The sequence below is a fragment of the Ambystoma mexicanum genome, chromosome 8 (genome assembly GCF_040938575.1).
Source record: "Ambystoma mexicanum isolate Mex_15411 chromosome 8, UKY_AmexF1_1, whole genome shotgun sequence".
In the NCBI taxonomy this organism is placed as follows: Eukaryota; Metazoa; Chordata; class Amphibia; order Caudata; family Ambystomatidae; genus Ambystoma; species Ambystoma mexicanum.
The window spans coordinates 293,217,623-293,232,647 of NC_090929.1; the positions used below are offsets into that span (position 1 = coordinate 293,217,623).

Genomic DNA, 15,025 nt, shown 5'->3' on the forward strand with positions numbered 1-15,025 from the left:
CCTCGCAGGGGCACCAGCATGTTGGCATGTCCTTCTGTTACTGCAGCCCTCCGTGGTGACTCATCACCTCTCACCTCTCGGCCACCAAGCTGTCTTGAGCTACGACCATAGCCTCTCGGCCACGAGGCTGCGCCAGACTTCCCGCTTGTGTCACTCCTTGCAACAAGTGACGTTGATGAAGTAAAGCAACGTGACTTCCTAGACACGCCCGAACGTGATGACGAAAAGGCGGAGCATTGCTAAGGTCCGTTTCTCGTATGCGAATTAGACAGTGCACAGGTGGAAAGCGACAGCACCTAGTAGAAGTGATGGAAGGGAGGCGTACATCATACTTTGAGAACAATATCACGATGCATTGTAATCGATATGGGCCAGGGCAGTAGGACAATAAAGTCACATGGACAATCTAGTTGATCAATCTAGGAGAGTGCTGCGAACGTTGTTTAACCGGCTAGGGGAATGAACTGACTCAGGCTTCTGAGTGACCACACATGCATCAGCGGCAAAGACAATGGACAGTCAGCCTAGACTGAGAATGGACCTCTTTCTTCATAAAGGGTCTCATTGGAAGAACTGCAATGGGTGTTAGGTACGAGATCGTGGGGCATTGCTATTAGCTCAATGGTTACAGGAGGCGCTGCTTTTGGAAAGACTGTAAAGAGCTCCTAAAGTATCTTTGTGAATTTATAAGTTTCAGTTTCCAGGGAACCCTTGGGTCAGTCTCTGCTCTGGAGTACCCTTGACTGCTGGTGGACGGTCCCTTTGAACTGCAAGGCTATGCTTTGGGTTATGGCAGTATGTTACAGGAGTGGTCCTCGGAGTGGGGCGACAGGATGGATTTGCTTGCCGTGCAGCCAGGCCATGCTGGTCTTCATGATTGCACTATGCTGTTGGGATCGGGCGGTAAGCGGAGTCGAGGTGGTGGAAGCGGAAGAGAAAAGAAGACTCAGGTAAGAGAAGATGTTCTAATCTCGCATTGCCTGAATGGTATTGCCAAGGCCGGCCTCTTGGGTTTACGGGGGCTGTGGGCGGCAAAAGATTCGTGCCCCCACAGGGCTGTCACAAGGTGTGGTGAGGCAGGGGGCAAAACATTTGGTGAGGCCTGCATTGGACCAGCGGCGGCACCTCCGCAAACAGGCGACGTGAGAAATCTCCTATTGAGTTTTTGTGTGGAGGAAGAAAAATATGGTGTATTCCTACAACTGCGAATCAAGTACAGCAAAGTTAGGTTTCTCTACTGAAGAAAGGTTTATGTCAAACTAACCTCTGTATCAAATGCATAAATATGTATAGGATGGCATGCCGACGTGTGGTGCAAGGCGCCGGCATTAAGGACGGTCATGCCCCTGTATGCGCATTACAACACACATCATACACAGTGACATGTACAGTGGAGACAGGTGAAGGAGCCCAAACCAAACAAGGGGTGCTCGAGATGGGTTCTCACTCCCGAGAAAATGTTTGAAACATTGGGTTAAAATTATTAATTTTTACATCATTTTCTTTAAAATAATTGGGTAGAACGCCATACAGTTTCCAATTGGTGTTGTATGGTAGCACATGGAAAAGCACATAGTTGCAAGTCACCTCCCATGCACAGGAACATTTTCAAATGCATTTCATGCCGCCTTTGCCCAAAACATATTCCAGTATAAAAATATGTTCATGCTGACTGTTTCCATGCAGGCTGCACCAATATGCCAGTATTACCATTTAAGGACTACCAGAAAGTATATCCAGGCTGGCTGTACACCATCAGTGCTATTACTGGCTAAACTGGCCTACATTCAATGTGATCCAGATTAGCTATGTAGTAACATTTAAGTTTGCTCTACCCTTGATGCATGGTCCTGTGCATCAAGGCTAAAGCAAAACAAGCATTTGCTATGACAACAGTTTGGGCTTTCGTGTATGCATGGGAAAGGTACTGCTATATTGGTATTAACTGACCGTTGATGGCAGCAGGTGCAAAATGGTTCGAGAACCTTCCCATCTAATACCAGTGCCTGGAAATGCCTCATACTTATGCGCACACCAAAACTGTTGGCTTTGCTAATGCTTGTTTTTAATAGGACTTCAGTAAAGGACACGCATCATACTTTAAAATAAAGTGGCTGAAGGCAGACCTGGTCAAGACATTTTTGTTACAGTAGTGGTGTGTTTACAGTGCCCGTTAAGTCATTCACTCTAAGAAGACTCTTTCGAGAAAACACTGGCAGGCACTTAGAGTGTAAAGTTTGAAAGTAAGGATTGATTAAAGCTAGACATGAGGAGGTGGTTTTTTGGGTGGGAATTGTCATAGGTATTAGCATGGCCATATGCAGTCAAATGGGGGTAGAGGGAGGTATCCAGACAACAAGCTTTGTTCCATCCCCCCCCCCCCTATCTGTACTCTAAGGCAATAGTTTTGACTTATAGTTGGTGCACTTAATAGCTAAAACTAAAAAGGATGTCATAGTCTGTCACTTGGATGATTAATATGGAGGATGCATTTTCTGCATTCTTGAGAGCTGCCTGTCTTGGGTTAAAAAAGCTGTGTATAGAAAAAACACTGCCCTATAAGAAGAAAAACAAGTGTCTTGGCCTTAAAGTCAAAAGCACTTTGCAGTCTGAAATTTAATTTGTACTGTTCATGTGTGTATTTTAAGTCAGATGTATGCAGCGCTGTTAGCTAAAAAGTATAGATATGTGGAAATGTCACACATGAGCATAGGCTGTTGTGGCGGGACATGTTCAAGTTGGGCTTAATTACTGGCCCGATGGTGCTCTTGCAGTGTTTTCATTTCATCAGAACAAAACGTGCTCACATACTTTGCTGCTGGTTGTATTGGATACTCGCCTTTTTTTTGTCAGAATAAACACAATTGGACTGGTCGGGCAGAATGAGGATTTATGGTCAACAATAACTGTTCCCAAAGTTCCCAGCTGGAAATGCTGCAAACGAGCGAACCTCACACAACAACCTTGGTGAGGGTGGAAGATGTTTCTGTGCTTCTGGCAGCTGTGGGGATAAGCGCCCTCGTTCTGCACAAGGGGATGGGAAAAAGCGTAGCCTCCCAAGTCTGCATCACGGGTGAGGATATGGAGAAACAGCCTCCATTTGAAACCAGTGTGACTGAGGGGACGGGGACCCACATCGGCACATCAAGCGCCGCATTGAACATAAGAAAAGTTCAGCAGAGTCCAGGTAACTGCTGCTGCAGGAAGTGCGGAGGAAAGCAGAAGACAGGCGAGAGGGAGAGCAACTAGGAGAAGGCAGGGGCTGGAGGAGAGGGCCCCTCCGAGGCGTGAGTCCTGGGGCAATTTGCCCCTCCTGCACCCCCCTCGTGACGGCCCTGGCCCCCCATCAATTTCCATAAATAGTGACATCAGTAATATAACAGAATGAGTCTTTAGTACACAAAGGTATCATCAGAAGTCAAATTAAAAACGTGTTGCCATACGTAAGGTAGTAGACAAATGCACTGTCGCATCCAGTATATGAATTGTCAATTTACCCATGTGTCAATGCCAGGAGTGAGGCCTTTTTTTAAAAATAGTAGCTGACCGCTGAATACTTTGTACAGACTTCTCATTTTGGCAGATATAGCAATGTGTAGTAAAAGTTGTGGGAGCACTCACTTTGGTTAAGTGACTGTTGTAATGTAGTCTGGTCTTGCCCTGTCCTGCTGGCCATGGATGAATGCTGGTGTTATGATTGGCATCTCGGACACATGTTGGGTGAGTGTTGTACTTGAGTTTTCCATGTTTGTCAGTTGGGAGCCTGAGCTGGTGATGCGAGGATGCCCGGTGGGTGTCCTGCGTGACCTGTTTCCTGTAATATAACTACAAGTAACTGGAACTGTACACATATAATGTATAATAAAGCTTCCTGGATTCACCCCTGAGGCTCCACAGCTGGTCTGTGTGTGTGAGACTTCCTTTAATATTACAACATGGCAAAGGCCGGATTTCAGAGCAGTCTGTAATTCAGTAACTTGAACACATCTGTTCCCAGAGGTAATTGATAGAAATACTGTTTGGAAAAGGTCTTTTGAAACTGGTTTAAAAACACTACCTGTGTAAGGCATTGCAAAAATATGGTGATTGTTTTTTGCTAACTGAAACAGGCGTCTGTTTTTTGCAGTAATTTCACAATTATTATTTTTATTGTGTGGATATTTGGGCATATTGTTCAAATTAGCAATATGCTTTTATTTCAGATAAGGATTATTTTGACTGTCAAAACATAACAAATAATAACAATGTTTATCAAGTGCTGTTCACTACAAAATGAGAAGGTACCCCCTGAGCCTTGATTGGCCAACACTGTTCGATGGGTGTAGAATAGCAGGGGACACTATAGCTGAAGTTGCAAAGGCAACTGAGCAGGTTGGGAGACTGTTGCTGAGATGTTATTCGTTTAGACTTTCCTGTAAGTCATGTCCTCTTTCCTATTCCTGCAGCAAAACTTGCTGTAAAATGTTGTGTTTTGACATGGGTATGGGTACGGCTCCCGTGCTTTACTCGGTGTTGGGAACGTTTGCCCGCATAACAAAAATTAAAAGCTGGCACCCAAGAATATACGCACAGTAAGTGAACATATCTTAAAGTGGAAGATGCAAATTTAGCTCACTTGTCCTTTCCCCTTAGAAGAAACTGCACCAGACATAAGAGCATTGGCCTTTCAAAATATAAGTCATTAACAACAGAAAAATAACCTGGGAGAGGAAATGTGTCATTAAATATGCTGGCAAAGTATAACAGGTGCTCACTTTTTCAACAGCAAGCTTGCTGACCCCAAAAACACCCAAGGGGGTTGCGTCCACCCTCTGAAAAAAGCAACGCTGTCCATCCACATGTATCCTTTACTTGTACCCTGAACAGCAGCACATGGCCACAATCGGGGAAAAATAACTGTACCAGTCTCCAGGATTGCAACCTCTCTTGCAACATCCTGGGTAAATATTAATGACTCGGTTTCCCTCTCATCATTTCCCCCTTCCTCAACCCTACGTCTGGCTTTCAACAATACTCTGCTTTATAAAGATGACTTCAAAAGTACACATGCCATAGTAAGGTACCCATTCAAATATATAAATCATTACAGCAGTATGTTAAGCAAGAAGTGTACAATTGTGGCTTTACCTCCCCCTCTTGACTGGGAGATTACAAATACCAGAATGCAATTCAGCAAAATGCTCAAAAATGGCATTTTGAGTTTTGAACATTTTCAAGAAGTAGAACAACTTGTAATGTGTGAAAAGGGTACCTGTTTGAGGATGACAAATGCAGGGTTCATATATGATGTGATGAAAATATCACATTCTACCAAAAATTAAATATGAACATCTGAACATAATTTAGCTAATTTAAAACTGTTTTGTTTGATATATTGTAATTGACCTGGGAGAGAGTGTCTATTTAGGCAGCTAACTGGTGCTTTGTGTGTGCTTTCAGAATGCAAATGCCTATTGGCATTTCTTAACACAGAAACCTTATGAACATCTCCTCCAAAACAATGGTCTCTTAAATGGGCCATCTTTGTAAATCACCTCCACTTTAATGCGCTGCTTGAAGAAAGAAAGCGATAAACAAGTCATTAGAGTGCCTGCAGCATCTGCTGGGCCGCTGGGAACAGGTGTCTCTATCTCTCCATCTCTCTCGCCACAGGAGTTTGGAAGGGGACACCATGGCCTCACGTACATCGAAGCTTCACATCAGTTGAGGCAGACACTGGTGCCTTGCAGGACCACTCTGATAGCGGGATCATGGGCCATAGCACCGACTGCCCATGCCCCAGGCCTGCTCTTTGTATTAGACATAGTTCAGGGGAAATTAAAAACCTCATTGATGCATTGCGCTTGTTGAAGGGTCTCCGGGTTCAAGGCATTCAGGCCGGGTTTTGTTGAGTGTGGGGTTCTGCTGGCAGATTCAACCCCCCCCCCCCCCCCCCGAGTTAAATTATGTTTCATGGTCTGCATCATTAGTGAAGGGGGGACACAAGTTAATTTCATCCTTAAATCCGTGTTGACCAACCTAGGTTCTTGTCGGTTTTGTGGCCTTTTTTCTCAGACGACCAAAGTTGGGGGATATATAGTAGCATCCAAGCAACATTTTAGAAATCTATCGCATTGTTTATGTATGAATCATCTGTAGGTCCGCCATGTATACGTCATATCAATGTTTTATAAATGTGTTCATTTTTAGTTGTTTGTCCGTGTGCTCTTGTTCATGCACTTTTCATCCATGTTTTTCAACTTTTTTTAAAAATGGGGATGGTCCCCTTTATCCTCACGCACATAACATATATTTAAACAATGAAAATTCGGTACAAACTATGTAAAGGAAAAGTGTACGAACAAAGTGCAGACAAATTAACTATGAAAAACAAACGCAGGGCTCGAAATTAAGATTGTCTAAGCAGGAGCTAAATGCAGCTCCTGGGTAAAAAGAATTAACCAGTGACCAGGATCTACCACTGGGGAAGAAGGAGAAAGTACATAGCGTTCTGCAAATAGAACTTCCATAGAAGATGGAAACATAATTTTGCACATTGTTTAGGACCCAGTATACTTTAAATGTCATTCAGATGTGTCCGAATGTTTATACATTGTCCGAAAAGACAGGTGTGTTAGTTTGGCATCAGTTGGCCTGGGGAGCCAAAAAAAGCTCCTGGTAGCTGTTGATGTTAAGCTAGCCAGGCTCTGCTAGGCTACAAGCAGGAACTAATTAGCTCCCAGGTCACATCAGTTTCGACCCTGAAACACATTACGATCATTCACGCCCCTATTACGAGTATAGCCATCCCAAGGCCCATGCTATTACAAAAGGTGAAGGGGGTATATCTCTTGACTGTGCTAGTTTCACCTTTATGATTGGGGTCACTGTTGGTTTTGTAGCATTGTGGGAACGAGTAGGCGGTTTAACCACTACTCGTCCCTGAACTCTAATCTTTTTGTCACAGGAGAACTTTGGGTTTATAAGGCAGGGGTGCCCAGCCAAAAAATTCCAGTGTTCACGGATATGTATTAAAAGGCAAATAAGGAAGGCTTACAAGTCAATGAGGTCCTTTAACGCTTTAACTGCCAATGTCCCCCCCCCACCCCAGTGCCAAGGCCTTTTTTGTGATTTCGGTATGTCGCCATTCAATCCCTTGTAACTGTATTGTTACATGAGATATCTCGGCCAAATTCAGCCCCTTTTCTTCCCACATGTAGGCGGTCATAACACCATCAAGGAATCCTAGTTTGCAGTATGGGGGTGAGAGAAAATAACCAAAAAGGGAGAAAATGTGTTTTATTTTCAGAAAATGGCAATACAATGATGTACAAAGAAGCATGTGGTTCTTTCCTTGTAAGAGCTAGGAACAAATGGTTTGCTGTGCTGAATTCGCCATTTTCCAGGCTTTCAAGAACAGGTTAAGTGGAAACCAAGAAAACATATTTGTATATGGTTACCATCCGTTTTGTGAGAGGTAGGCGATTTTGCCCTTTTTTTCCAATAGGACATGCGTGGACGGAATGGAAGAGGAGGGTAGGGAATCTTAATGGGAAGCCAAAAAGGCATACATTTCTGAAAAGTAGACAAAATTCCAAGTTTAGGAAGGGGTGATTTGCGCAGGTCAGGCAACAACTATGTAGGGAAAATGTCCATAGTTTGGGGAAAAACTGGAAAAATGACAGAAAAAAAGGTATGTGGCGGACATAGTTGGCACGCTAAGGCAATGACTTCTGTGAATTTTGAGAAAAGCAATGCTCCGCTACATTCTCCCGACTCTTCCAGTTAGGAAATCGCACATTTTCCGTAATCTTTCTCAAAACAAGAAATACCACAAGCCAAAAACTAAGCCATGGTACACAGGATGTTTATGCTTATGGCCTACACAGACGTACATAAGCATGTGTAAATAAGGAAAACAAATGTGGTGAGAAAGGGCAAGCATACATTTATTGAAAGAGCACAGGCAGACCTTTTGAAGGGTAGGTGACTTGTGCAGGTTACAAAAGCGTATAGTGCCTAAAGCAGCGACTAAATGTATGTCATATTTGGGAGATGAAAGGGTTTTGTGACAAAGTGCAGCAACAAATGTATGAAAACTTTATGAAAACCAAGCGAACACCACAAATGTCCTACCTTCCCGTGTTGCCACAGGTGTCCCGACGAAAACGGTACCTCATATGTGTGGGTGCACCTACCTGCGCAAAAAGGGAAAAGGCTAAACCACTAGTAACCTCAAGTCTTTCGGCAGAACAGATTTTGCGGGATTTTTCTCTTGTGGACAACCTACAGATTTGGGCCTAGGGTGTCGCAGCCACCAAGGAAAACAGGGAACCCCATGCATTTCTGAAAAGAAGACACCCGTGGGAATCCACAGAGGTCTGATTTGGGCGAATCGCCTTCAAATGTATTACTCACAAGCCACAGCAAAGTCCCAAATTTAGGAAAATAACTCAATTTTCAGACATTTCCCATCTGGAAACTACTGAAACACGCCGTCAACAACACGTGTCCTACCTTCTCACATTCCCACAGGTGTCTGGATGAAAACAGTACCTCTCATGTTTAGCTGCACCTACCTAGGTAAAAAGAAAAAGTGTTGACCGTCCACAAGTCCAACCGCAGTCCCAGGGAGCCCCTGCAGGGTCCCTGCCCGTTCCCCAAGGGAAATTCTGTAATGCTGCCTAGCCAGAGCTCCAGGATGGTCTGGGGTGATGTCCCTGGCCTTGGGTGGCTGTCTCTCATGTGGGTCGACCGTCCACAAGTCCAGCGGCGGTTTCAGGAAGTGTCGGCAGGCTCCCCACCCAGTCCCTATTACATAGGCGTTTCATCATCTGCCATCTAAGGACAGGTACTCCCGATAGGGTTACGGTGTTCTTCCTTAGGGATAGGTAGCACATTGTTTCCCCACCTGTTGGAATTAAATGTTTTGACAATCAAGTTCTTGATCCTACAACTTTATTTCTCCCAAAGAACCGTTTATGTTGTGATGCGAAACCACATGGGAGACAGCCGCCCAAGGCCAGGGACATCACCCCGCCCATCCTGGAGTGCTGGCTGGGCTGCGTTACAGAATTTCCCCCTGGGGAGGGAACGGGACCCTGCCAGGGGCTCCCTGGCGCTGCTTCTGGGCTTGGGGGTGGTACCCCCACATGGTAAATGGATGTCCAAGGCCAGGGACATCACCTCCAACCGTCCTGGCGCTCTGGCTGGGCTGCGTTACAGCTTTTCCGATTGGGGAGGTATTGGCACACTGCCGGGACTCCCTGGTATGGAAAAGCTGTAACACAGGCCAGCAGGAACTCCAGGACGATTGGAGGTGATGCCCCCGGCTTGGGACATCCATTTCCCATGTGGGGGTACCACCCCCAAGCCCAGCGGCAGCGCCAGGGAGCCCCTGGCAGGGTCCCTTCCCTCCCCAGGGAGAAATTCTGTAACGCAGCCCAGCCAGCACTCCAGGATGGGCGGGGTGATGTCCCTGGCCTTGGGCGGCTGTCTCCCATGTGGTTTGACAATCCCCAAGTCCAGCAGCAGTTCCAGGGAGCTCCAGCAGGGTCCCCGACCTTTAAACAGATGCCCACAGCCAGGGACATCACCTCCAACCGAAATGGAGTTCTTGCTGGCCTGTGACATGGGGCCTGGTCCCACATTGTTGTAGTGGAGACACTCGGACTAGACGGACAATACACATCAGCCCTGTCATAACTGACAACAATATGACCCCCAAATGCTGTTGATTTATAATTGTCTAATCTCGGCATTGTCCATGTCATAACTAGACAATGCTTCTTTTTACAGTTTAACATGCTATCAGTTTGACTAGGGTACATGATTATTGGAATGCTGGATAGCAGAGGTGCAGACGATTAAAAAACGACCTCCTGTTTGTTGTAACTTTGTGTTCCAGCAGCTGTCAAGAATGCACCAGTGACCTTTGATCCCACCCTGTTGTCACTACACGGCAGTTGCAGTAGATGTCAGGAAAAGAACAAAGCAAATGCGCATTTGTGTACTATGATTTTTGGCATGGAGCATTATTAAAGGGAGGTCTGATTAACAGACCACCTCCCTTTCGGAAACGGTTACCCCCAATCACTTATTTCTCAAAGATAAAAAATGCAAAGGCTTTTACACCATAGCAAGTGGCATCCCGCTGCAACATTGGAGACGGTGGACATTGCTGCCGGGACAAAGTTAATGGTAGTGTTCATCAAATTCATTTGGCAGTGCCCAATTGATGAGGCACCCACTCTCCTCAAATTGTGGTACACAAAAGTATTATGGATTTACCAGGCACGGCTCTAGCCCCGCTAGCCACTGTCGCTACATATACTTGCTTTTTTGTGCATTTTGTTTTTCACCGAACTGATACCGCACACCTTCTCCACAGTGCATCTATGGTAAAAGCATTAGGGCAGTGAGCAAAAATGGAACTTGTATGCTACTAGCTGCCATCAAAAAGCCACTCCCCTCCTCGATTCTATACATATACACAGCACATCATTTCTTACTTACCAAGACTCAAATATCACTAGCCAATGGCTATTGGCGAGTGCATATTTTGCACTGCGATAAATGTGTACAGGTCCTCCAAACTCATAATAATAACCGTTTTGACATCAAGTTTACACGCCGTTTCAATTTTACTTGACCAGTCTGACCAATCCAGGCATCGAAAAAATCGTACAAATTCTACTGAATCTGCAGGACAAGTTACTTAATGCATCTACCTACCTAAAAGTAATGTGATTGACCCATGAGGATGACCCCTTTCTTTTTTTATTAGAAACATGCTTGCCATGTAAAGAAATATATGCAGCGCTGCGAGTGTGACTTTTAATTTATTATACAAACTAAGAATCAGACTTAATAAATTATTTATTTATTTAGTCTCTTCTGATATAACTTGTATGGTTTTCTTGCTTCTTTCCCTATTATTTGTCTTGGGGAACAGGGCTAGCAGCACCCGTTGCTGCTAACGTGCATTTTTTGGCTGTTTTCATGGGCTTTCAAATTGCAGAACTGCTAATGTACACATATGGCAGCTTTCAGGTATGATGCCTGTTTGCGTGGTCCACTTATGTAAATATCTACATGTCATTATCGGGCTCGCTCCAGTGTGTAGGGTCTCTCTTTAAAATGGACAGTCAATTTGGAGGGCTGGCATTTTGCAGGTGCTATGGCTGATAGGTGCCTGCTTGCAAGGGATTCTAATGGGTTGGCTACTTCTTTGTGGGACTGTTAATGCGTATAACCAATTCGGATTTCTCCTTAAAAAATCTACAAAATTCTGCCTCTTCATTTATAAGCTTACGTCTAAAGTACACTTCCTTTGTATGAAAGAGATTCCATCGAAACCTTATGAAATCCTCTCAGCTGTGTCTGTTTGGAAACAGACTAAGGAAGGGTGTAAGAACACCTAATAACCACCAGCTTGTAGGTGCTGCTTGGGTCAATAGAAATCATTTTCAGAGGCTGCCAATATCCCCAGCTGCCTGAGTTTCTAGGATCACTTTTATCTCCTTTTTTTTATATATCGGAATAACCTGAGCGGTTCTCCATGATTCAGGAAAATGCTCCGTTTCAACTATATTTCTAAACAAAATCAAAAATATATCCGCCCATGTGTCAGGATTGGATTTAAACAGTATGTTAGACAATTGGTCATAGGCTCAAAACCTGTTTACCGCTGATCCAGTCTTGGATGTCCAGTGCATACTTGTAAGCTCAACCCCTCCAAGACAGAATTCCTACTCCTCACCAACAACACCGAACACCCAGGCATACAGATTTGGCTATCAAGCATGCACTATGAGGGCTTCACACCCAAGATCACCTCCTGCGCCAAGTCCCTCGAGGCAGAGGAAGGCACTCTTTGAAAACATTGACCGGCAGGAGGCACTGTTGCCGAAACGTGTGGTGGATGCCCAATTGGACACCTGCACGTAGGCAGACCTGCCAAGAGAATTATGAATAAAGAGTGAAGAAGGACAATTAATTAAAAATTACAAGTTGAGAAAGAGAAAGAATATACGCTTTCCTGTTCCTGTACTCTCTTTTTTCTCACAATTCCCTCTTTTATCTTTAACATAAGTGTTCTTCACACTTTTGTCTGTCCTTAACTTCATTCATCTTTTGACATTATTGATTTGGTTGAATTATGTAATATATTTTCCCTTTTGTGTTATGAGTACTAATCTATACACATACTGCTGATATGTTTTTCTCTTTTGTAACACACATATTGTTCATATGTTTCTCTCCTTTTGTAACCTATTGAATAAATCCAAATATACTTTCTTGTAGGCTTCTTGAATCTTGATTTGGCACACATCAAAACTTCAGTGAATTAACCATAACACTGAAATACTAAGTTATTATTTTTGAGATTTTTCAGGACTTGCCCTTTATTACGGTGGAACCACTGTTTTATTGTTTATATACTTGTCCTACTCCACTGTTATATATAGGACACTCCCCATTACCTGTATGTAACATTTGAGCAACACAGTTTGCTTGGGGGGCTTTTTCTATATACCCCGAAATAAATGGGTTCTCTGGCAATACATTTTTAAGTATTTAAGTCCAGACTCTCTCTTCTTTTGTGACTGCTTCCATTTTACTGAACCTAGTTAGACCCCGCACGAAGCAGCATTGCTGCACTCAGGAGGTAGCTCTCCAACCCCAACCCAAAGAAAATTATAAATCATATGAGGAATGGCTGAAAACCAGACCTTCAGCTGTTCGCTTGAACAGACAGCTGAGGTTATCAAAGGCCCATCGATCTTGGATCCCACTGGATGCAATCTTGGCGCAGCACATACATCATGCCGTGAAGACTTGCTTAAACTGAAAAAGAAAGATTTTCGCACAGAGATACAGGGCCATTTTTTGCGCAAGCATTTAAAGGCAGATACTATTCCGGCTGGTTTGTGCGTAATAAACCTTGTCTAGTTCTTACTGATAAAGAGTATACTACCACATTCAGCCACCTCGCAATTAAGTGTAGCAGGGACATTATGGTCCTAACTATTACAACTGCTCAATGTTTAAGTATTGACATCCAAAAAGACCTAGAGTTAGAAGAAAAAAAGTTCCTTGAAAATACAGCGTTTATTAATGCACGTGAACAACTCAAAGCCACTGACAAAATATTCAACTAATTCAAAACAGCTACTATTACAAAAAAGACAAAAAATTACACAGACATCCAAGAATTTAAATTTGAAACATTTGTTCCTTACACAACAGATGATTACATAGAAGCTGCTAAAAATCAAGCAATCTCACAACAACCTAAACCAAGAGAGGGACGCCGTTGGATGTCTTTCTCCAATTCAAGCAGCAGCAGCTCGGACGATCAATCCAAACAAAATTAATAACAACCATATGGTAACTACCCTCCCCCGCCCCCTTTTTTAGGAGGAGGTGGACAAGGAGGTCCATACTGGAGGCAACCATGGTTCCCCCGTACGTCCCACCTCAACAACTAATGAGGGGCTGGAGACGCATAACCCGTTAACTGCTTGTCAAGATCAAATGCCTATTTTCAATTTGGCAAACCTCGATATGACTCCATCACAAATCTCAGTCCTTTCAAAAGGACTTTCTTTTGTGCCTTCACAAAACACAGACTGGTTCCAAATGGAAATCGGAAGGTTCCTCAGAACTGTACGACTAAAAGCACTTTTTCAAGATCTCTCTGAATAAGAACCACCCTTAGATACAGGTCTACGTATAGCATCAATTTTTAGACCACAGGACAATGAAGTCCCCAAGGAGATTCTAACCTTTGAAAAATGTGTTTTTAAGAGATCTAGAAACATTAAAAACCAGAGCATGCCCAATTAAATACAACCTATCACGTGAAGAACAAAAAGCTCTAATTGATTTATCTAGAAATACCACTGTGGTCATAAAACCAGCCGACAAAGACGGAGGCATTGTAATTATGAGCAATGTACAATATCTATCAATGATGAACGACCTCATTTCAGATCACGAAAGTTATAAAAAGCTCAAAAAAGACCCGTAAAACGAGCTAAAATCAGAGATGGATCTCACTGTCCAATATGCACAGGAACGTAACTGGATTACTGATCATGAATCAAAATACCTTACAACCAGTCAAGGACGTACACCCACCATGTCAGCCCTTGTAACGCTCACCTGGTATCCACGGGGACGTCACTCAGCCTGTTCTGACCTCTTACGACCTCAAACCCTTCCATGGAGTCTACTCAACTGGAGACTAGGGCCTGAAACACAGGATTGGTAGAGTGTAACTCCCTATTGTCTCTGTGTGCTTGAACCCCTTCTTCCCCGGGGTCCAACCCTTCCCTTTGATCCACAGCTCACCTTGTTTTCTTGGAAAGTGTGCTCTCCGTCCTGCTTTCAGCGCAGGGGCGCGTTGATTGATGCAGGCTCGTTGCTGCCTAGTTACTTCACTGGCAAGAGTCAGACAGGTAAGTATAATGAGTCTTTTGAACAGTTCTCTAACTTCGTTCCTTTCCTTCCTTAGATGATGGCCGGCGTCCGGGGATGGCGACGTGCTACTGAGATGAGTAGCGCTGAAGGTGAGTGAGAGCACGATGCGCGATGCAACCCTTTCGTATTTGTATTGTTCTTTTTCTGTGTCTTTTAGGTGCTGCGATGTTTTCAGCGTGGGTTTTGGTTATGAAGAAGAAATGCGGTGAGTAAGCGCGGTATGCGGCGCCTCTAGATGTTTCCACGCTAACCTGGAGTGTCTTTTCCCTCTTGCAGATGGATGAGAAGTTCCGGAGACAGAGTCCCCACAGAGCGGCTGGGATTCAGGTAAGCATTTGAAGCTTGTACAGTCTTTAAAAATAAGCAAAGATTTGCTGAATGCTTACTAATGCCTTTTTTCTGTTCTTTTCCCTTTTCCTTAGGAAGCGGTGTCCCGGGATGGGAATGACACCGCCGAAGATGCCCGTAAAACAGAAGGAGCGATGAATGATGGGCAGAAGCGCCGCAAGGTATGGCTGTTCCTAACGGTGTTCTTGTTCTTGCAGGAGCTGAGCGCAGA

General features: G+C 44.1%; 1 protein-coding gene across 1 annotated transcript in view; it reads left to right on the forward strand.

Moving 5' to 3' along the window:
- Positions 1–237: 237 nt before the first annotated feature.
- The window catches only part of LOC138471850 (ER degradation-enhancing alpha-mannosidase-like protein 3), a 996,165-nt gene continuing 981,377 nt past the window's right edge, over positions 238–15,025 (forward strand). The window contains exon 1 of the mRNA XM_069609693.1: positions 238–950. Coding sequence (XP_069465794.1) covers positions 778–950 — 173 coding nt within the window. The 5' untranslated portion in view covers positions 238–777. The remainder of the gene's footprint in view (positions 951–15,025) is intronic.